General features: G+C 36.3%; 1 protein-coding gene across 2 annotated transcripts; it reads right to left on the minus strand.

Moving 5' to 3' along the window:
- Positions 1–1730: 1730 nt before the first annotated feature.
- LOC129578033 (protein obstructor-E) lies at positions 1731–23940 on the minus strand. Of its 2 annotated transcripts, none has more exons than XM_055466076.1 (6): positions 23843–23940; positions 23472–23531; positions 6621–6830; positions 5393–5581; positions 5040–5250; positions 1731–2371 (listed from the first exon to the last, which is right to left on the minus strand). In XM_055466076.1, the coding sequence occupies exons 2-6, from the start codon at positions 23512–23514 to the stop codon at positions 2317–2319; spliced, it is 708 nt and encodes a 235-aa protein (XP_055322051.1). In that variant the 5' UTR covers positions 23515–23531; positions 23843–23940; the 3' UTR covers positions 1731–2316. The 2 variants fall into 2 exon arrangements, with proteins under 2 accessions (XP_055322051.1, XP_055322050.1); XM_055466075.1 differs by lacking the exon at positions 1731–2371 and adding an exon at positions 3561–4357.
- Positions 23941–25540: the final 1600 nt, after the last annotated feature.

Here is a 25540-nt window from a genome sequence, read left to right on the forward strand (position 1 = left end):
CACTCAGTTCGCTAATTTTTTTTTGACGACGAAAAATATCGAAGAAATCATTCACGAACTAGATATAAAGGAAGAAAATTAAGCTAAACGTCTTCAAATTTAATATTGATTTTGCCAAAAAAAACGAAGAAGAAAAAAATAAATGTCATTGCAAACTGAAATTGAATGCGAGCTTTAAATCTAGTCGACGAATATCTTATCAAACAGTCGACAAATAGACTCAAGAATTGCTTGAGTTGTCGATTTTTCGTCTTATTTTGCTGTTTTTCCGCTGTTTTTTCTCTCCTGCCATGAAGACGACAAACAAAGTGAGGAAAAACGAATTACTTTATATTAAAATATGGCAGCAGAAATCAAACATGCATGGACGAAATAGACAAATCTTAAATCAGCAAAATATATGGCATTCGTTCGTTTTCTCGTTCACTCACATCGTCGTTCCTTTTCGATGATTTAAGACGATGTCGTATTTGCATTTTATTTGCTGTTTTGCGTTCCATCCTTCCCGTTTTCTCTCCATTTAGTTTTTTCGTTTTTTTTTTCTTCTTCTTGTCTTCAGTTTTAAATGTTTTCGTTGTTTTCATTTGCATGGCATGCGGGCGAAAAAGCGAGTACATCGAAAAAAGAAGCCGGAAATCATATGGAGAAATGAACTGTTAAGCCGCACATTTATAAAGATTCTTGACGAAAAATAGACCGAAAAAAAACCGTTTGCTGGAAGAAAACTGCAAGCAGAAGAAAACAACTACAAAAATGTGCTCACAACGGCACAAAATTCACAGCACAATTATTGGAGAGCTACAGAATGAGGCGTTCATCATGCATGCATGCCGATTGCCGACAGAAAGTTTGCTTTTGTTTACTTTATTCATACGGCTGCTCGGCAACATCAATTCGCATTTGAAACACGCCAAAAACATAACGTGCGGTGAGAATGCAAGAGACGACGAAAAAATGGATTCCATTTCCAATGACTTTGAACGTTGAAGACCGCACTGACGACAAAATACCAGCCAAAAATGTAGAGTAATCGCCGTACATGTTCATTACAATTCACTTGCATCATGTATACATGGATATTCGTCAGGTTGCTTGGTGGAGTTTTCTTGACTCCGTCGATCTTTAACTTGAAATGTGTTTCAACTGCAATTTCTCATTCACCGGGGCGAATCGCAAAAAATCCTGATGACATACAGTCGTCGGTACAGTCTTGTTCATCGCAGACAGGAAAGAGAGAGAGGGAAAAACCGCTACAAATATAAAATAAATATTATTCCAAGTCGTCATTAGCATTATTTAAAAAATTCATCAACAAACTATTTTCACGTTTCATGAGCGCATGATGTATCCGTGTCCCGCTGCAAAATCCAATCTACTTCTGCACAAACAACGAACCAACCAAATACGCCCCGAATTTTCTTAAAGTATAACAAATCGCATATTCAATCGCTTTCGTCGTCGTTTATCACACATACAGGGACGACGAAGAAAAAGTGGAAAATATTTACGTGTTTACACATCTGATGTCAATATCGTTCTCAACCATAGCTGAATACTCACCCAAATCATTGAAATTCGCCGAATTGAAAAAAGGAAAGTCAATTGAGCTGCACGATGGAGAAAGATACATACACTCTCACACCGTGATTCCACTTGAAGCAGCGAAGCATCACATCGTCAGAAGAAGAAGGGAAAACATGCAAGTAAATTAACTGAAACGAATTCGAATGTGTTTTTCGGGTTGACTTTTCATTTTATTTCACTTTCTCTAAAATCTAAAGCCGTGGAAATATGTCGATTTTTCATGTTGAAAGTAAATTCTATACGTAATACATTTGAATAACAAACAAAATAAAAACGGGAAAACAATTACATATTTATTATTTTAATATTTATTAAAAAAAAGAGAGATAGAGAATTATTCGATACATTCAAATTTAGCGGAATAAATAAATGTTTCGGTCTCGATTGAATAGATGTAAAATGTTACCGTTGGACAAATCGTCGCGCTGCAATTTGCACATCCCTGTCAGTCTTTTGTTGATGTTTCTCACAATATACACCACCGATCGGTGTGTTATCATATGTTCGTTCGGTTTGGTTTGTTTGTTTTTTTTTTTGTTTGTTTTGCTTCTCTGAAATCGATTTAAAATGCTGTTCGTTTCATTTGTTTCGTTCGTTAAAAGTATTTTTTTTTGTTCACTATATTATTTCCATATCGAAAATTCCGCTGAACAGTGAGACTGCGTTGTTCGTCGAATAGGTGCGAATATTTTTATTTGATTTTTGTTTTTATTTTTACTGTTCACATCAATCTCAATAGCCGGCTTTCTTCAATGCTTTCAAGTCGACTTTACCGTAGTATTCTTCACTGTATTTGCGTGAAATTGGCAATGATTTTGGAATGAAACGAAAAAAAATGAGAGAAAGAATAAGAAAGAGAGAAAAAGAAAATGGAATTCAATAAAGTAATTGCTTTTTTTGTTGAAAATTGTTCAAAACTGTCTATCAAAGCGAAGTAAAAGATTCGAAGAGGAAAAGAATAGTTTGTATTGAAGTGAAACTAATTTTTAGTACCGTTACAAGTGTGCGTGTGTGCGTGCAATATCTGTGTGGCGGGAATATTTGAAATGTGTGAAAAAAGCAAATAACTATTGAATGCTGTGCCGAAATTGTGCTTGAATTGAACCTTAACACAATACACCAATCCAAAAAAACATCAGAAGACACGGCTGTGTATCCCGCATACGACAAGGAAATAATAAACAAACAAACAAAACTAAATTCGATGTGAGTTTCCCTTTCATAAATCCGAATACATCCTGCCGAAAGACCCTTCCACTAATTTATGCTGTGTTACGTATGAATACGTGAGAAACCCGAAGAACTACTCAATAATAAAGAGAGATAGATAGAGATAAAGAGAATAAAATTGAAAGTAACGCACATACGCGAACATCCGTTTAGTTATCTCTGGACCGAATGGAGAAAAAAAAGCGTGGCCACAATTTTGGGTTACACTTTTAATGGGTTAGTGGTTATCTTGTAAATACAAACAGATTTCTTAGGTGCTGTGATGTGTTTGAATGTGTATGTGTGTGTTTTCATATGTAACAAAAAATCGATTGGTTGCCGTCGATTTCAGACCTGAATTTTCCGTTGCTGTTGCAGTGAAAATACACAAAAAATCAATTTGATTCTTTTAATTTCGTTTTTTTTTTTTATTTTTCTAATAAAATAATATCATCATGTTTTTTTGTTCATTATAAAATGTATTTCAATTGTTCGGTTTTTCTGAGTATTTGAGTGTACGTACACAGGCTTATCGCTTTCTAATAACGTAGTTGGCGATTTTTCGTTTATTTGAATAACCATACGAAACTATTTGGAATTTGTAATGTCGCCGCTAACTTAGCGGCGGTAAGTGGATAACAAAAAAAAATGTGTCGTAGAATGTACAATATAATTGATTTGTTTTTCAAGTTGATTGATGCCGGCGATACTGGTTATTTGCTTGAAATGTTTTCTCTTTTGAATGCCATGTGCCATTTGAAAAATGGTGTTGTCTTTTTTGTTTTCCTATACATTAACAGTCTCGCACAAATATAAATCAATAAAAATAAGAAAATAAGATTGATTGCCGTTTTTGTCTGTTGGACGCAAGGCAAAGAAAAAGTTGTTCTTGTAATAATTCTTAAGAAGAAGAAAAAAATACGTATCCACTATAATAATAAAACGTCTCGTGTTCTCGCAATTTTGAATGATGCCAACAAGAAAAAAAGAAATGACGTGGAACATCGAAAACAATTCGTGTGTGAAAACATAACAAATGATTTTGTTTTGGATTGGCTCAAATGACGGGGACATTTTCGAAATGAAACAATAAGACAATCAATGTTTATTTTCATTTTTATTTGTTGGATATTGCAAAATAAATGTGATTCCACATTGGTTGTGTGTGTGTGTGTGTGTTTTGTTTTTGATAATGTTGTCTTCTATTCTTGTTCTTTCACATTGTCATAATTTATTTTTCATCCTTCTATTGATTGTTTTGTGGTCGGTTGATTGAATTTTTGTTTTGTTTTTTATTATTTTTTTCGTTTTATTTCTTTTTCTTTTTTTTGTCAAATAATATATTATAAATTATTTCGAGACACAGATTATAAGGTAAAGTTTTTTTTTTGTTTTGTTTAACTAAGTAGAAAAGGAAAGGCAAACAATTGTGTCCTTAATTTACGCTTCCTTTTCGGCGGCTGGACGTGGTTTATGTGGTTGTTTGTTTGATGTGGTTGCAATACCAGCTAACAATTCACTCTTACGAATGCTCTTCAAATCCAAGTCTCCGTAGTAGTCTTCGCTGTAATGGGTTCAAATCAAACGAAGGGTTTTTTTTTAAACAGAACAAAACAAAATTTTGTGTGTGAATAGATGTGTGTATGTGTATGGTGTTAACACAAGCAATTGGCGACAGATCATATTATATTTGTCATGTATACATTTGTCTTGATGTTATATGCTCATGAGTTTGATATGTTTTCTTTTTTTTCTATGTTCATGGTTGTTGTTGTTTTTTTTTCTATTCAAATTTGGAGTGTTTGAATGGAAAAAATTTTTTTTTTTAGTTTGCAAGTTTTTCTAAAATGTATTGGCAATTCGATTTACACAGTCTAAGAGTTAATAGTTGTTAATTGATTGTAATTGAATGTGATTTAATATTCAAGGGGGAGGGGGGGGGATAACGGTTAGAAATGTACAGTTTAAATAACAACAAGGTGCAACATTTGCAAGGCATTAGTTACATGAACGGTAATTTCAATGGAATAAGCGTATGTAATCTCTCTCTGTGTGTGGAGCAAATTTCAAAAAAAAAACGTCTAAACACTATTGGCAAAATGATGGAGCAAAACAAGCGACAGACAGACGAACAGATAGAAAGCAAAAATGATGCGAACGGGAAGGCGGAGGTGGAGAATAAACAAGCACAAAGAAGAAGCGAGATGGAATGAAAAACGATGTAAACAGAAAATATCACAACTTACCATCCTGGAACATCTTCTGGGTCTTCGCAGTTGCCAGTACCATCGCTGTCTCCAATTTTGAATACTGTTCCGATTGGGCAACCATATTCACGTGCAACACCTTCCAAGCAGATGTAATATTTTCGGCAATCTTCTGGATGAGCATGACGCGAGAATGAACCGGCATTTGAAACTTCACCTGGTGCTGGGCAAGCGAATCCGTTGGCAACTTCTACAACATTCGAAAATCAATTGAAAAGAGAATATCAGTATCGTCCGATGACATTTTACAGGGCAACACCACAATCTCATTTGGGAAGTCGGTGGCACCGAGGTTAAAAGAACAGCATTAGACGAAACAGAAAAACAATTACCTTCGTTTTTACATTCTGGAACTTGGTCAGCCCACATGCAAACACGAGCTTCACGATCATAAGCCAATCCAGGTGAACATTGATAACGGCTTGCTTCACCGTTCCAGCAGTTCCAGAAAACGTCGCATTTGTTTTCATCGGCGAAAATACCGTACAAACGAGAACAGTGTGTGGTTGAAATTGCTGGTTCTGTTGGTTTTTCAAGCAAAAGAAGAAGAAGAAAAAAAAACAAAACGAAAATGAAATCGTTCGAATTATGGAATCAGATTGGAACAACAGGGAAAAAAATGAACGAAAAATGTAACAAATGACAACGCAATTTGAACATTGAAAATAAAGCTTTACTAAGCTTACTCAATTCAACAAGTGTTCACTGAGCGCATTTTTTTCTGTTGCTCTCTTCATTTCTCCGCACACGATGTTTCGGCGTGAGCGCGATGTGTGTTTGTGTGTCTACATATAATTCTGTGTGTATTTCTTTTTTCTCTCTGTCTATATTCATCGCTCATTCCCGGCATTCGCTTTGTGCAATAAACGCAAACCGAATTATGTAATAAATTGAATTCAATTCCGTATATGTTTATCGTTAAAGCTAAGCCGAGTATGTAAATTGTAAATAGTGAATTGGTCGAACGCCAAATGGAAATGTCAGTGTCCACTGTCCATTGGCTAAACTGGTGAACGCTAAGCGTAATACCGAAAATAAAAATGATACTGGTTGTGCCTGAAGTGAACGAACGTGCCAAATGAAAATACTCAAACTGAACATGATACGCACACACGAAGAGTGATGCACTCACAAACGAAACGGCAACAGACAAGTAAATTAAGTGTTAAAGGAGAGAAAAGAAAAGAGATAGAGAACACAGCAACACAAACGTACAGCCAGAGAGAGAAATAGAAGTAAAACTGTACTCGCATAGAGAGAAGTGTAGAAGAAAAAAAAGAAGTAAAAAAATTTATTTATGCACATAGAAACACGGTAAAATGCAATCGATTTGATGGCAACACCGAAATAGAGATGAATTGAAATTCCGGCAATGCCTATCGCACCGTAAACGTAACTAACGTGGTGCGTGTATCGAATGCGATGTCAACAACGCTCAGTCTTTCTAGCTCTCTATGCGCTCTCTGACGAAAACATTATGTATGCAAGCGTCTCATTTAATTTGTTTGTTCAATTATTACGTTCGATGTGTAAGGCCGATAAAAATAAATAATTAATTACCAAGTTGGGTACGATCGCCGCAGTCAACGTTGTGCAAATAATCACAGTTTTCTGTCAAGAATTTCATATCCGATGCATCGAAAGCAAGACCGTTTCCGCATGTTTTCAATTCAGCTACATTATTATCACATTTCCAATATTTATCACACGATGTTTCATGTGGGTAGAAGCCAAAGTCATCTGGGCATTTGAAGCTTTCTTGGGCCACAGCTGTAAATGAAAAGAGAAGAACATGGTTAAATTGCCATTATCTAGTGTGCGAAATGGATTAATTATTTTCGTTATTTTAACATTTGCAATCGTTAATTTAGTTTTCAAAATATGGAGCACCAATACATGTTGCACAATCGTCGATCGATCGTTGGTGTTTATGATGATGATGATGAAATGCTCGAGTCATAAATTATTTATGGGTGACATCAGTGCAAAATTCCAATAAAGTGGGGTGTGTGTATGCATTTTTCGTGACTTCTTTTCTAACCAGCCACATTGCCATGTACTACGTCAACCGCTTAAAATTTAAATAATACGATGTCGTAATCAATTTTCAGCTGTCTGCTGCTCATACGTCGTAGTCATCATTGCAGTTATAGTGAAAAGTGCCATTTTCAAGTGATGACTGTGTGCGTTTTTTTCTTGTTCCCGTTTATGGTCATTGGTCATGCACCACAGTGAATTTACTGGCTCATATGAAAAACTGAATTCATTAACATTTTTCGCTGTCCGTTTCTCCACTCGTTTAACGGACAAATAAACACTTTTGGACAGCGTTTAAAAATAAATATAAGTGAAAAATTGCATTTGCCCTCAATGTGTTAAACATGACAGAGCCAGTGCATGCATTTTAATATTGAATACGAGTCGATGCTACTATAGTTTTTCCTCAACATTCTGTGGACGATTCCCTCTCCCTCTCTGCTTCATTTTTCATTCGTCTATTCAAATCCATTGAGCGAAACAGATTTTTGCTAAGCAAATGTCAGAATGTATTCACACGCATACGCCTTATAATTCTTTGCCTTCTTTTCTTCCTTTTTAAATGTGTCGAAAATATTTTGATTGATGCGATTTATTTGAATTCATGACAACGTTCAGGCTGTCTGCGAAAAAAATTCGAGAGTGTCCCGAGATGAGTCGCGATGAAAGCATTAGAATTCCCTATTTCATGCTATTTCAATTTCAAGTTTGAAAACAGAGCGTGTTTTTTCTACTTCTTTTTTTGCTTCCTCTCTTTATTTCTTCTCACCCAAAGACCTGTGGACATTGTGTGTTTGTTTGTGCGGCATGGCTCATTGAATCCATAAAATGTGTGTATTAAGATGATGGCTTGGCACAAAATTTACTTATCGCTTTTGACTACAGTGAATAGAACACCGAATTATATTCAATAAATATAATGGAAGTTTACATTAAGTGAAAGGAATTTTTCGCCATCATTTTTTGTTCGTTCCATCGAACTTTCTTCACTGTTCCATACCCATATAGAATTAGTTTTACTTTCATTCTTGGGTGTTGCGCTCGGCCGCAACACCAACAACGGTAAATACACTTTTGACTTTGTGGCATTTTACTTGGGTGGTAGCCTAGGGGCATTTCTCACGCAAAAAATTGAAACGAATATGCAAGAATTTAACATATTTCTTCTTTCCTATTGAAATGGTATAAAAATGTATGAAATTGTCTGGAATTGTCAAATTTAATGTGAATCAAATTACTACATTCCAGTCAATTCTAAAACATTTTGGTGAATTCACTGCAATTTCATAAATTCGGTTCTGTTAGCAAGTACAAATCTTAAGTACGTACCTAAGCTTAAGTATAAAGATTGTCATCCTTAAGTACGTACTTAACATACTTAACGTACTTACGTATCAAGCTTAAGTACGTACTTAAGGTTAAGTATGCTAAGTATTACGTACTTAAGCTTCATACTGCGAACGTATTTCACACATTCAGTGTAAATGTGTATCTATTTACCCGAATTGATAGAAATGGAAGAAATTGTTCAATATTTATTGGAATGGTTCTATTTTTTAAGTGAGAAATGCCCCTAGGTGGTAGCATTTATTGGAAAATGTCGATCGAATCGAATGAAATTGAATCGCAGCCGAAAAGTGTGTTTGTGTTCCACTCTCTGTTGGCGTTATTTGGCTGTTTTCCGTTCACAAGAATGCAAGAACACACACACACAAGCATAAAAGCAAAATATTTTCTTTTGTGTGGCGAAAAATCAATTGTGTTGGGAAAATTTTGATGTTACACTAGACTGAGCATCGACCGAAAGTTTTTGACATGCAATTAATAACACAAAGCACAGAGATCATGTACCGATATTCTTGGTTATTGGTCATTCGTTATTATTGTTGTTGTTGTTGGATGGCTTTTTATTACTCAGTTCATTCTCCATCGTCCCTGCTCGCCGTGGACACCATTTTCAACTTGATTCGATTCAGTATTTGTGTATTTAAAAGAAAAACCGAAATGCTTTCTTCTTAGTCATGAATGGTCCGGCGTAATTTTGGTTTAGCATTGGACACGTGTCAAACGAATAATTATTCGTAATTAGAAAACGACAGGAAAAATGTGAAACTTTCTATCGACAAATCAATGGACCATAAATGTCTTGAGTGATAAATTATTGATTGGAAATTCGAAATAAGATTAGTTTTGAATGAGCATCTGCTGTTGCTGCTGTCACTGTTGTTGTGTATTCAATGCACAGTTTGGTGTAGCGCACTTGAGACTTTTTTGATGCTCAAATAAATCGGTTGATATCTTGTTTTTTGTGGATTTTTCCCGATGCTTTTCATGATCTCAACACAGAAACATACACAATTCATTTTTGAATTCAACCAATGTGTTTCAATCGATATTGTACTTGCGAAGTGTGAATCCAGTGGAACGAACGAACGAACGAAACGAGCGCGTCTCACCGCCAAAATGAAATTTTCATAAAACCATTTTCAATTCTAATTATCACCTGCTGCGAAAGTTATGAACAAAATGGCAAATTTCGGTGTACAAAACCAATAAAATATTAATAAATGCGATGCAAAGAAGTGAAAACTCTGCTCGAAATTCGTTGTCGAGTTTCTCCGGAAAATGTGGAAATTGAAAGCAAATAAAATATGAATAATGAAATGAAAAGCTTCGCTACCGTTCATTTGAACTGCAACGACCGTGAGTTCGACGTGGCTCTCTGTATGTGTGACATACACACAAACATACACACGGCCACAGTACAAATCGATGAAAAGTACAACAAGAGAGGCAGATTGAATGCGAGAGCGCCAGGCGACAATATGACGATGCGACGATAAAAACGCAAATTTTCGTCACGACCAAAACGCGCTCAAAATGCCATCACACCAAATACATATTCAATAACATGGCAATAGCAAAGAGACTGAAAGACACACATGTTATGAGACAGACAGAGAGACCTGGCAGATGGAGACAGAGCGAGTGCAAAAAAGCGGTAATAATTAAAATGTGAATGCATTCATAGTGTACGAGTTTTGGTTGGCGCACCAGAGAGGATATTTATGTTTTCATGTTCCATTTGCGGTGAAATAAATTTTGCGAGCGCCATTGCAAAAAATGAATTCATTTTGCAATACATAATTAAATATAATGACATTTTCAGATATGTTCACACATTTCTTTCAGCAAAGGTGCATGATTTGAATTTGAACCGGGCGTGAAATCGACGTGTGTGTGTGTGTGTGTGTGTGTGTGCTGTGTGGCACGCGTTTGTTTGTTTTTTCTACATAAATTTTGAGCAGCTTACGCGAGGATTCAAAAGTTTCAGTCACACAGAAAACACACATGCAGGATGCCAAAACACTTAATTGAATACGGTGTGTGTGTGTGTGTACACTGGCAATGTGTCTCACTCACGCTCATTCTCATTCTCACTGTCACTATTGATGTCTCTCAGCGTGTTTGTATGCTGCTGGTGTTGTTTTTTTTCTAACGTGCCTTGATTTTCGTAGTTTTCCTTTGGTTCATCGAAACACTGATAATAGCACTATGCCTGCATAAATTGTCGACTCGCAGCTTCTGTTATCGCAATCGCATTTTCGGCTAGAGAATACGTGTTAGCATGTGCAAAGGGAATATTACTTGATAAATGTAAACATGGTTCGCTGAGTGAATGCAAACACAAAAACGACAGGCAACGACGCCGTGAACGCGCCAACTTTTCACTGGTTGGCTGTCGAACAAGTGTAATCACAATGGAATATGGCAGCATGAACGGGGCGGGCAGGGCAATATGCATGAACGGAAGGAGCGGCCGCAGCGCGACTCTGTGTGAAAATCGCGTGAAAACAGCATGCAACACTTCGAACGAATAAATTTTGATTGGAACTTTAGAAGCGGCATTATGTCACTTGCCATTATCATTATTATTCATTTCGTTAAATTTTTTGCCAATAATGCGGTGCGAAAGAGAGGAAAAGAATGATGCAGCGTAGAGGTGACATGCCAGCAAGACACCTTCAAACTATATCAGCCTCATCTCATTATCATCGTCACCATGCCAATAGTTGCCACACATGGCAGCCGTTGGATCACCGTAACGTTGTGTATCGTGTGAGCGCACCCTTGGGCATCACTCTTACACTTCACACCGAATTCTCTGAACACATAATTTCATTCCTATGTTATTAATACAAGAATTTCCCCGCAAGCGATTAGCATTCGAATTACAACTTTGGATATAGATTTCTTTTTGATTGTCTTCTTCGAAACTTGCACGCTGCTTTTTGAAAGTGTTGCACGCTCATTTCCGATTTGATGGAATAAAGCGAAGCGATAGTAGCCCCACCAACTTTTGTATCGAATAGAAATAATGCAAAATACACCTTTTACAGTGCTGAACGAAAGAAAAAAATTGAAACATTTTATGTGCGGCAAAGCGGCTCTTCAACTCTTTTTTTTTCATTTTGTTTTGGTGTTGAAGTTCCGCACGCTGTCGCACACAAAATAAATAGAATGTAAAACAAGACCGCTGAGCTTCGCTTCGCTCCGCTCTGCGTTCTTGAGTTTTTAGTTACCAAATCTATTTTGTTGTTTCACAACAAACTGTTTTTTGGCGCACTACATGAAATGTATTTCATCAAAGTAACTTTGAAGTAATATATTTATTTGCAAAATGAATTACAAGATCTTGGTTTAATTTCTTTTTTGAAATACAGTGCCTTTGGTTTAAATTAAATAAATAATATGAGCTTAGAATCTAAAATCACTTCAATTCTGTCCAAGACTCAGAAAATATTATACGAAAAATTAATGTAATTTTTAAACAACATTTGATAATAAAAATTTGATTGGCGCTTCGAGATATTGTGCACTTATTTGTCGTTAGTGCACCAGTTTTAAATTGAATAAAAAATATGAGCATAAAATTCAAATTAACCATAATTTGTTTCATCACTCAAAAAGTATTAAGAAAAAAAAAAGCAGATTAGTAGCTCTACATTTCATGTAGTGCTAAAAATGGAGTGCATGTCAAGAGCGATAGAGAGAAAAACCTCGCACCAAATATACGCGCACACACAGCAACGCAGAAGAGAAAAGAAATGCAAATTTCAACTATCATAATTCATAATATTTTAAAAGCTTCATAAACCATCCGTTAAAATGATTTAATTCTTTTTTCGTCGTCGTCGTAAGCCGCAATTTCAGTTTGTATGCATTGATAGCAGTGCGCGGTTTCCGGGCAATAGGGACCCATGAAATTGAGGTTGAAACTTTTTTTTCTGTGCCTGTTGTTACATGGTACACCAAATGAACGAATCGAAACGAGATATACACGCCAAATGATAACAAACACTCGAAAATGGTTGTGTGACTTTAATGAACGTTGAACGATGATGCCGCGCAAAAACTACGTAAGCGTCAATTCGCGAATGTTCGTTGAGTTTGGATCGAGTGTACAGAGTCGAGATGAATCATCATGCTGATGGTCGAAGTGGATTTTTTTTTCTCTCTGATAACGTTACCTTGTTTCACTTTCTAGCACCTCTACTGACGCAAGCGCGCACATGTTCTCGACATGAGTTTGGTTTGTTTGTATGTATGAGTGGAAAATATTTATGACATTTTTATGTTATCATGCAATTTTTATCTATTTATTTCATCACCATTCTTTTCATTCTCTGTCTCTCCGGTTGTTTTTATAATAGTTTCGAGCATTTAAGCACAAATTGGCGAACGGTTTTGAATATCTTTGAGGTCAAGGTGTTTCCGTACATAGTTTAAATGCTAGATAACGTGACATCAATTTAAATGTGTTCCATTTTTCTTTTCCAGCTGATGGTCAACACCGAAAACAAAATGAGGCACGATGAATGGTGAACGGTGGTTCAGATTAAAATTGCATTTCTCTCTCTCTTTTTTTCCTCATTCTTCAATTAAACAAAAATACTTCCGTTATTATTGGAAATGATTCTGTTCGATATTCGAAGGCAACGACGAGAGAGAACGAAAAATTCAATGAAATCGAAAAATGTCGAAATTGTCGTAATATTGAGAATGATTAAATAAGATGTACGAATTTTCGCGATTTAGGTGATCAAGACATTCGCATTAAAACTAGTTGGACTAGTTCCACAACGATTCGTACATTTTTTTTGATTTTTTTTGTTGTTGTTGTTGTTGTTGATCGTTGCTTTCGTTTGCCATATTATTTTTTCAGTTCATTTGTTCATTATTTTTCTTTCTGTTCGTTGATTTTTGAATTTAAAACCAATGTTAAATAATATATGATTATTATTTAGCAATCGTTCGAGCGCAGAATATAGATAAATGAATGACAAACTACGTTGGGCCAGCAAAATTAAAAGCAACGAAAACAAATAAAATACGACGACACATTCAAATAAAAGTGAACATACACAGAAGAAGAAGAAGAAGAAGAAAACACATTGTGTTTGCAGAGAGGTATGAAGACGCGCCGTGAGTGTTCAAACCATCCATTTCTTTCCAAATATCATACGATCCATCCATCCATCGTAACAAATAAAGATAACGCATATTACGTGGTTTTTTTTTTGTTTTGGCTCATATCAGCTCATATACACACAAAACCTATTACGTGTGCATGTGAGCACACATTCCACGCGATACAGTATGATGAAGAGAAAAGGAAAAAAAATTTATTCAGAGTTTTACGAGAGAAAAAAAAAGCAAACGCGAACGAAAAAAAAAACCACCTAACATAATCGTTGCTAATGAACAGCTAAAATTAAATTGAAAGCAAAACTTTTAAAACCGGTTTATTTTCATTTAAATCAGGTAGATATTGCGAGCTTGCTTTGCCCGGCGCCCACTGAGCTACATTTTGCATACATATCAAAAGTGTTTTTTTTTCTTTCGTCTATTCAACCGTTCATGATTGCAACAAATATTTTTTTTTCTATTCAAGGAACTATCCATATTCGCGTAAAATCTACGAGAATATGCAAAACGAATGAAAAATGGGTCATTGGGACTAAAATACGAAGAGGAAGAGAAAAAAAATTGACAGAAAACGAGCCGCAGAACAGAAAAAAAACCCGTTTATGTTCACTACAATTTCTATAATGAATAAAATAAGAACTATGGTCTCTTCCTCTATCATTTCGTGCGCACGTGTGTGTATGTGTCACAAGCACCCAAAGGGGAGAGTTGGTTGTCGTCGAGAGCCATTCGCATTCTTTAAAATAACACATTTGCATTGACAAATTGAAATGCTCGTGTAAATTGTTTCTTTTTTCACAGTTCTGTGAAATGGTGTTTAATCTCTTCCTTGAGCATATTCATTTACGTATGTGTATTTTTAAAATATTGCTTCAAGTTTTTTTTTTTTCATTATTATAATTGGCGATTGTATGTGACATATACGGGCAAATTCTTGATGTGTATTTTTTTTTCTGCCAAGGACAATCGTAACACAAACAAGTTTTGTGCGCGTACCGAATTCATTCTTTGCCAGTCCGAGAGATTTTTATTTATCTGTCTTTTGAAAATTGCCGGCGATTCAAATAGATCCGAGTACCGGCCAAATTGACCTTCTGCCTCGAAAACACTTTATACTGCGTATATTTGCCAATTTCGATATCCGAAAAAAACGACGAACTACGCAAATTGCACCGGTTTTGATATTTTTGCAACCAAAAGAGAGAAAAAAAATACCTTCGAATGGCCTGTGCAAATGCATGAAATCCGACAACACAATGACAAATTGCTGCTGGCAATTTTATGTTTTCGTTCTTAGTGTCATTAATACGACGTATTATGAAACCACTAAGCAGCTTCCAATAAATCCGGGCTGAGCAAAAACAATAACAACAAATAAAAACTGCGACAAAACAAAATCATTGATGATCTCAATGTGCCGGATTTTAGTTTTACTTATTCCCATTTTGAATTGGATTGAATGGTAAACGGTGTTCAGGCGAGAGAAAAAATGGCCATCCAAGCGAAACTGATTCATAGCCGACAAGTTCATAAAACACAAGATACAACATGTCATTTTTGAGTTAATCACAGTGTACAAAAAAAAAACGAAAAACTCATTTAAAAATGGAATTAGTTGGGGAAAAAACGGAAAATAATCTGAGCAAAAACAGCATCGAGTGCATACAGAGCAGAAGAAAAAAGTGCGCGCGAGAAACGATAGCAATTATGTAAATGGGAATATTTCGTTGGAATAAAATCGTTGTTGTACTTTCATATTTGTGTTGGCTTTTGTCACATTGAATGTGCGATTTAGCATGTGTGCGCTTAGCCATTTCCAATGTGCTGTTTGCTATCTATCCATTACAAAAAAATTCGAACAATTGAAAATGCACACGTTTTACATTTTTCAATCTTTCCTCCGAATTGTCGGATTTCTCTCTCTCTCTCTCTCTCTCTCGGGCAAAACACTTGAGCATTTACCTTAATGCCAATGGCTCAGACTATAACGGCGCGAATAATGGCCATTTAAATCGATGCTGTTATACAAATGCATGGCAAATACCTATAAATTACGTCTGATTGATTTGGGAGTTTGTTGATTAATTGCTGCGTACGTTTAATGGGTAAATGAAACTGATCACACGAGTAAGGTCGAAACTAAAATTTAATTAAGTATTTACTGTTGTGATTAGGCCCCAAAATCCTACATTAGGAACAAAACACACGGTGCTATAATCTACGCTAAAGCTCTTTGTCATTCCTTCTGGCTTGTGAAACCGAAATGGGACTTGGTTCCGTTTGCCTTTGGCCAATTAGATTTGCTTTTAATTTTCCCACGAGCATCTTGAGGCTGGCACACTCATGAGAGCGATGAGCTCAGGCAAATAGACACAGGGCACACACACAACAATGTTGTGACAACATACATACGCACTCATAAACAGATTCCGTGTATGCATCGTCCTGCTCTCCCGATACGATGTCCGTATTTATCCAATAAATTCACAATTAGGTGAGATTGATGATATGTAATTCATAAATATTTCAAAACATCAACCCAATAGTTAAAGTTGTGCGATGAACCATTGTGCCCCGGTGAGCTGTGTTTTGAGCCATAACCATCCTGTAATGCGATACACACAACGGAAAGTTGATCATTGGTCAACACATGTTTCCTTTCCATGCAATGTACAAATAATTCCATACGCTATGCTTGTTATCACAGAAAATATTAATTAATTATCTCTCTTTATGTGTGTGTGCGTGTGTGTATGAGTGTGTTGTTCTGAGCCCGAGATCGGTACATAGCCGTTTCTGTCATGCGACATTGTAAATTCATTTTACATGTATGCGAACACACAGTGCTATCGCTTCGACTTGAATGTGCTGATCCCGGTGTGTATTAGTTCGTATTTCAATCTTTCTTTTCCGGCTTATTGGCTACAATGCCATAGCAAAAAGGTGTGTGTGTGTATGTTGGTACGTTGAGCTGCGCAACAAAGGCACTTTAAATCAATTCGATGATAAGAGGATATTTCATGCGGCCCATTGCAAAAGTTTTTCACTTTAGTCTCGATGGCATGTTCCACGGCGATACACGGTTTTAAGTTCATATAAGACTATGGTGATATCTCGCTTGCATAGCTGTTGATAACTAATTCTAATTTACTGACTGTGCCAACAATGGTGTGCCGGACCGCAGCAACACTCTGACTCACTGTCTTTTGTGCTGGTTCGCATGCTTAGCGCTCATGTTGCCCACGAACAGTGGTGGTTGCATTGGTTTGGTTCGGATCCGTCTGCATTTCATGCGTTAATGGAAAACGGAAATCCGAAATAGAAAACGAGCGAAACAGAAAATATCGCCATTTCACACTGGCGAATTACATTGAGCTTATGGCTTTCAGTGGTTTTCTCTCTTCAGGATAATGCATAAAAACATGAAGAAGAGACAATAACTCATGTGGCCAATGAATAAATAATAAATTAATCGGATGTGCGATAGAAACGGTCGCACACCCATTTATGTGGAGCAGCATCTCATTTCTATGGGTTTGTGTGTACGTGTATGCTACTCTCGGTGTACATGGCATTGATTATTACGGGCGACGTATACGTATGCTTATTTAGCCGATGAAGTGTTCATTTCATGCACACCGTATTAATAAATTCTCAATTAGATGTTATTTGATCCTTTATCGATTTGCTGCATTTTTCTTCTATTATACCATTCAATTTCTCTCTCTCTCTCTCAGTCTCTCTCTCACCACATCTTCATGCCGTCGTATCGCTGCGTTCATAATAAGCTTGCAATTACAGTAATACTTCTATTACCTTCTATTCATGTTTATTGAATGCATTCTCCCTTTCGTGCCCACATGGAATTTCGATTCACAGCATTGATCTGTGCGGTTTGATCGGTGCGGTAGCAACAGCGTATAATACTGACAGCTCTCTCTGACACACACAAGCACACATCGAAGATGATGAAGTTTAATCGGCAAAAATATCAGACAGACACAAACCAACGCATACCCTTTCGTAAGTCAGTTATTTTAGAAGCGAAATAATGAAAAGAGAAAAAAAGAAGCACAGACATGAAACCACATAACGATCATGCTCATAATATTTCGATGTTAAGCAATTATTACCTATGTATTATTTACTTTTCACTGCTTTCCCATAAGCGCACACGGTTCTTTCTTTGGGCCACCCATCAGTCACGAGTGATGCTTCAAAACGCCACATCGAAGCCATTTCTTTCTATGCTTTCGTTTAAATTTCGAGCAGCGGGTTCGAGTTTTGTATATTTCATGGAATTGCGTGCGTGTAATTGGCCACCCATTCTCGTCCCATCCGTCGATTGTTGACATTTTCCGTTCGATGCCGCATCATTCCGTGATGTGTACAACAAATACTAAATACATTCTGATAATTCATTCAAAGTCGCTTATTCTGTACACAATCACCGATGCCTATAATCGCATATCATTTGCGTGTGAGACCGTCTCACTGAGACGAGAGCATTCGGTTTCGGTATCGAAATGATATGTACTCAACTATTACACGCATATTCCCTCTCTCTCTCCCACACACACATGCACAATGTCATAATTTTCGAATTTTCCAGACAATTTTGACATTTGATCATTATACAGCAATTTAGTATCAATGAGTGGGCACTACAAATCACACCAATTCATTTTTTCCCTCCTCCATTGATTGGTGCTTTCGATTTCAATAGACTGGGTCGATGATTTAATTAGGGAGACTCCGAAAGAAAGGCGAGAGACATGAAGAGAGAAAAAAAAGACTAGAAAGATAAACCTAATTCGATATTTGCCCTAATAAATTACTCCAGTTGCATGGTTCAATGAGCTTGTGAAGTGGTTATATGGCAGTAACATGAAGCGAATCGTATGTGTGTCATTGATTCGTTCACTTGTGCCCCTCTTCATGCGGAGAATAAAAATGTTGATGCATCGAAAAACGGAAATGAGCTTCATTCACATGATACAGGAAATTAAATAACGGATATATTTGATTTATGAGGCAATAGGCAAAGCCATAAGGGACCTCTGTTCGGGTATATAGATACAATTAAATAGCAGTGTTTTTCTCCCTCATCACAAGCATATGAATGATGTCAATCCTTTGGCAAGAGAGACAGAGCCAACGACAAGATGGAGAAATTGTGACAGCCAACACTGAGCCATAGCACATAGAATAATAACGGAATGACGACGAGTCGCGAAATTTTTACAATGGCCGATTTTATATTTGGTGTAGTTTTATACTTGGTTCACACGAAAGCCGTTTTTTCTTCTTGTTGGAACGCAGTGGAGCAGCTGCGTGAATGAAATGAGATTCCATTGAAAGTGGATTGAAAGCAACATTGCTGCAATTAATGGTGCACACAACGGTGTGCATGCCTGAAATTGTATGCATTTTGTCTGCAATACGTGTACGACGTACTCACTAGCTGCCGGAACATTACTATGATTAACAAGTTACAGATATGTATGTGTGTGTGTATGTAACCTATTAATATTCACGACAATAGAACTATTTTTTTCCAACAGATTTTGTCGCTTAATCCAAATTGACACGAATACATTTTGGATTGTTCGGCTCGGAAATTGTTCAGCTAGTTCCTTTCCATATGATCATTTCTTTCTTTTCTTATTCGGTCGATCGAGTTGGTTGGAAATCGGTTCGAGCGTGCTCTCACGTTGCAAATGCATTGCACGGAAAGAAGTGCCGGGAGAAGTGAGAAGTGAAAGACAGACGGAAAAAGCGAATAACTTGTTTTTATTATTTTTTAGCAACAAAAGTGAAAATACGAAAGGAGAATATCTTTTATGGCCAGGCCGCCGTTTATTTAATTTTTTATTTAAAATCGCCAGCATTAAGGAAAAATGATATTTCTGCGTCTCTCTCTCCCTCCCTCCCTCTCTCTCTTTCTCTCTCTCCGTGTGTGCATGTGTGCCGATGTGTTTATTTTTTTGTATTTTGGGGAACAAATCAACCGACACACGGCTATTGCATAATTGGCTTTCTTGAATTTATTGGTCGGCTTACAAAATACAAAACACATTGCGCCCGAGCAAAAAATTTAATCAATATGAGACACATCATCATGCATAATGGACATACATTTTGCGTCCCACATGATATAAAAAGCATAAATGTTGCAGCAGAGCAAACCACTTTTAGCCCGATATGGGATTTTGCGGCATCAAGTTTCACTTTGAAATCGGTGAGTTTTTTTTTCATTCAGTTGTTGTTGTTGCTGTGTCTCTTTCAACTGAAACCGGTATCCAATGGCTTTTGATATATTTTTATTAATATTCTGAATATGCCGTTTCGGAATTGAGCGGCATTTGTTTTTGTTGCTGCTGTTGGTTGGTGTTGCCGGGTCAATTTGACTCATTTAACGAATTTTCGCATTTCAACCTGAAACCGATAATGTTCCGGTATGCGAGAAAAAAAAACAACAACAATCCTCATCCGGGTGGTTTGATTTGACGCGATCACAAATGATTGAAGCTTGCATCTTTCAGGTAAATATTTCATTCGCTCAGAATGTGGTGCACAGCTTCACTCTCTGGTCGATTGAAAGCGAAAGAAAACAACAAACAAAATGTTGAAGCTACTTTTAGTTTGAGGTAGAAACTTGAAATCTAATTGTGAACTAGAGTTGCCCTTATTCGGGCAGCCATTTATATAATGCATCGCATCGCATCGAATACATACACTGATCGGAATTTAATGCGCGCTGAGAGAGAAAATCAATTAAAAGTGAAAATTGAACACAAAATAAATAAATCAAACGGCATCTTTATCCATTTATGTTGGATTGATACCTTTCAGGGGATTCATTTGAAATGAAATGGAATATTTTCTGGTCTACCAAATTCATTAGCAGCAATCACCACTAGATGTGAAAAATAAAAATATGTGTGCACATACAGATGGACCAATTTAATTTATTCACTGCCCCGGTCGATAAACCAACATACATTTAAGCCATTCCACTTCAAATTGTGCGGAATTTTGCTCTTGCGATGTACAATTAATCGACCAAACTAAATTGCCCAATTTATCTTTAATTTTTGAATTGGTTTTCGAATGGAATGGGAGAAAATGTTTGCGCGGCAAATGATGAACCAGAGGTTAATCCTAAGAGCAGTCTTTAATTATGAGGTTTTTCATTTAAGACTTCTTTAACCATGCAACGAACCTAAAAAACCAATTTGAAAAATTGATTTGGCTTTTGCACTCTGCCAAAACCGAATTTCCATTTTCGATATGCCGAATCAAGTAAATGTTGAATTCGATTTATTTTTAGTTTGAAATGCATAGGAAAATTAATTACTCGATTTTGGGTTTCGATCCACATTGAAAAAATCAGTAAATATACTTCTGAACTATTTACTGGTTTACAAATTTAAAGCCGCATGAGATTATTTCGTGTTTTTTTTCTCTCGAAAATTTCTACTGGCAACGAGTAGAATTAGAACAGTTTCTTTGTGTTGAAAAATGATGAAAACACAATGTTTCCTGCTCAATGTTCAATTCGCTTGCAGTGTGACGAAATGCAATACGAATCATCAATCAATCTACGGTCTGGATAGATTGCCGGCATGTATACTGACTCATTATTTATGGTTATCATGAATGATTTGCAACCAATCGAAATTCTAGAACATGAAAAGTGTGCACTAAATCGTACGCTGATGACAATATAATTCACATAGAAAATACCGATGTTTGACGAGATGTGCAATTTTGTGCAAAAAACAATATTAAAATCGTAAAAACAAATTGAAAAAAAAATATTGCGTTATAGTCGATTTTATCGTCTCATTCAAAGTGAGCTGCTTATGTTCGATTCATTTTCTTTAGCTCTAGCTTTTGCTTTTGAATTGATTTTGTTTTATAGCTTTGTTTTTTATGTGTGTGTGTGTGTGTTTTTTTTCTCGCTTGCAATTTACCGATTGCCAAGCTGCTCTTTTTGCTTTTCTAGTGTTTTCCTTTCTTATTATAGTCAGCACCGCACTCATCATCTGTATATTTGTACCAACAAAAATTTCTTATGCGCACCGACTAATTAGAAAAAGAAAATAATCGCGAACATTCATATTGGAATTTCTCTTCTGCACATGTCGTTTTGCTTATGCTTTTTTTTGCTGCTATCTTTTCTTCTGCGTCTCATTTCTCCTCTTAACTCACTTACGCCGTGAAATTGGAAACAATGAAACGAACACAAAAAAACACACAACTGATACATCTATAACAAGAAGGTATGGCTCACGAGAGAGAGAGAGAGAGAGAGAGAGAGAGAGAGAGAGAGAGAGAGAAAAAGTAGTCTCAAAAACATAGGTATAGAAAAAAAAATGAACGAGCAAAAAGCAAAAATAGCTATAACAACAATGGCAGTCAGTGATCAAAAGCACACTCACACTCAATTTCTTTTCTATTTTGAAAACTAAATGTACCAAACAATTACCAAAGCAATGGAAGAAAAAACTCTACGCGCTGAAAAAGAAACTCCAACTCGGCTCTCGGGTAATATGGACGAAAATCAAAACATTAGATAGTATATAAGTTTGGGGCTGGTTTTTTTTTCTTTCTTTCTCTCGCTATATACCATCTACTCTGTTACTACTGCCATACAGATATGTAGAAGAACATGGTTCAAATTGAAAATCATAATTAAAATGCACATGGAATTATGCATGCAATAAAAAAAACACGAGATGAAAACGCCATAACAGCAGAAAGAAATGCAACGAGAAAAAAAATGAACTGAAAAGAAGTAGCGAAGCAGAAGTAAACACAACACAACATGGAAAAAAAAATGCAGAGACTGTGTGTGCACAAGAAATAATAGATCACCGTCACTCTCTCACACTCACGGTGAATTGAATGCGCGTGAGCGCGAATGCGCAATGCGCATCTACGTTGTCGTCAACGACAGAGAAAAGTGAATGAATGAATGTGAAAAGATGCGATGAGCATATGCACGATAAAGAAGAAGAAGAAGAAAAATCATAAATAATTGCTTATTATGGAAAATAGATGATTTATGCATTGATCATTTTCTGTTTCGGTCTCATTTTGTTTTTTTTTCATCCCAGTTTCGCGCGTTCATAATCTAAAAGTGTTTATTAAGGTTCCCCTCGTGAGCCCCATTTCTTTTCTGTATACTTCAACACAAAGAAAGCTATTGAGATTATGTGAAATTTCAATATTGCCCTAGTTCCAATTTGCAATTTACAATGGCATTCATATAATTTCTAACGTTTTACGGCATTCAGCTCTTCTCATGCACCAACACAAATACCGGGAAAATTTCATCGTTCTAACAATTCGTCTTATTCTAATTGCATGACAATTGGAAAATGCTTTGAACTGGATTCCTCTCAAAATGCATTTCCCAGAATTGTTCTAACTATGTCATTGGTTCCAGGAAAAATAATGAAAAATAAATTGATCAAAATCCAAGAATTGTTCCTTAGAATTAGAGCCAGAGACAACATGCTTCATTTCAATGTTGTCCACTTGAATGAATCTTATAGGAACAATTGATTCAAATCAGAAGCATGGTTCTTGCATCTCAAATTTTAACTTGCACAGAACGAATCCATTTGGATCACTGTTTCATCAATTATTTTGGTTTTTATTCATATTTTTCTCTCTATATATTTTCCAAATATTTATATCACTTTCATTGTTGTTCTCGAGAATCAATTTATCACCATTATTTTTCGATCGAATTGAGTGAATGTTTGGTTGCATTAGTCCGTTTTTTTTGGTATTTCCATATTGAAAACTAATTTCTTCTCATGAATTCGATATTTAAAAAAAAAACATGAAATAATTAGATTTTATACGTACCGGCTCCGAACAAGGCAATAATCAAAACTAAGCACTGTTTCATTTTGAATCGAATTTGATCTAAAAAAAAAATAAAATCGAAGAGACGAGAGATGTGAAAAAAGATGTTTCGGTTTATTTTATTTTTTTCAAATAAAAAATGAAGCACTTTTTTGACGGAGTAAAATAAGATTGTATATCATATTAATTCACTGTAACTAAAACGAAAACCGATTTTCCAAAAATGGTTGTGTATTCAATCAAAGCAAAAACCGTTGATCAAAAAACAGAAAGAATGTGGACAGAAAGAAAAGTATTTTTTTTATATTTATTTGTAACCAATATGATTCTGAATTTTGTGAATCCAGACAACCGAAACGAAAGATTATTACCGTCGCTTTACAATCCGGTCTCTACTAAATACAAAAACACACAAAAATTTCGTATCAACTGTGCTGTGAGCAACTTTTACGTTCTCTTTTTATACCCATGAAGAGATTCAACGAAAGATTTTTTGGTGTGATCGATCAAAATGTGCGGTAAGTGGGGTCTCTCGATTTATTGTTCGTTTCGTGTTTGGCACATTGCTATTGTTAATACGATTGTTGTTGTTGCTGTTTCTTCGTGTGTTTCTTTCTTTTACTCTTTTCTCTGCCAATTTTCTCTCATTCTTCGGTATAGTTCAGTAGTTGAAATTTGTTGTAAGACAAACGGCGACGGCGACGGCGATGACGACGACGACTACGTCGACGGTGTATGACGCGAACGAGAGAATCATACCGCCGAGGTATTGAGGTTCGTGCATATGTATGCAGCCATGTGTGTAGAGCTCAAGCATTGAGCACGCGTATCTCGTTTAAATAAAGCAACATTAAACCGTCAACCGAATGTTGGGTGCCGCCACACATCGAACACACACACACTGACAAGCTAATGTGTGTGCTGCTCGCAGCAATACAATCAACTTAAGGCCATACACCTATCTCATTACTCTGTTTTTTTCGCTTCTCTTCTCTTCTCTCTCTCTCTCTTTCCATTGTTTTCAACACATAAAATGATAAAAGACATCGTATTAATATTTATCAACGGTAATCAAACATTTCGAACGCATGTCTGTGCGCACAGCAGTTGCGCGATCGGTTCCACACCGAAAATCGATTGTATTTTGGAAAATGCAGTAACAGCAATTGTGTGAGGCCCTTAACATCGAACAAGCGTTTCGGACAATTAGAGTAACTGACATGCAAAAGACAGTCGATTAAGATTTTATCCATCCATTAAGTTTCTACCATATGCCTCTTCGCCCAGTTTTAATCCGCATGATGATCTGATCGAATCAGTCGCAATGAACACTAAGCACGATGCATCGGATCATTCTTCAGATCTTCCATTTGGAGGCGAGAGATTTCATGACACATCGATCATTCGTAATTTATACATGCCGACAAATTGGAATTAAAGCATCTAATGCAGAATAATATGGTGACGAAGAAAACAAATATGCGCTTGAATCGTACGTGAATAGCGCGGATTAACCGCAACGAAACATAGAGAAATGCATTCACAAACGAAAGAGAAATATGTGATATTTGTACTGAGAGCGCAGGAAAAGAAAAACCGGGAGAACTGGTTATAATTTAAGTACGTTACATATTTTTTTTCTTTGCATTTCGTTGCATTTTTGTATTTCTTTCCGTTCCCCGGCGTTATGTAAACAATCGCGCATGGAGAGATCACAAACGGATCAAGCACCAACAACACCACACACGAGCACATGTGGACCAAATGGTAAACACTAGCTGTTTACACCAATCATACCCGTTTGAGACACTATATACATTTTATCATGCAAATGCGATAGCGCAAGCAGAAGTAAGTAGTTAACATGGACTAGATTTGCTCATTTACGTCTTAACCTTTAAATGTTTGCTCATAATTCAATAATAATATAATTGCAGTACAATGTAGACAAGGCTAACATAAGTATTTCCAGGTGAAATGCAGATAACGATGTGTCGACCGAACAATTCAACCATTTCCATTCTCTCTCTCTCTCTCTCTCTCTCTCTCTCTCTCTCTCTCTCTCTCTC

The sequence above is a fragment of the Sitodiplosis mosellana genome, unplaced genomic scaffold, assembly GCF_009176505.1.
Source record: "Sitodiplosis mosellana isolate CC-2019 unplaced genomic scaffold, AAFC_SMos_1.0 Smas_scaffold_6226, whole genome shotgun sequence".
Lineage (NCBI taxonomy): Eukaryota > Metazoa > Arthropoda > Insecta > Diptera > Cecidomyiidae > Sitodiplosis > Sitodiplosis mosellana.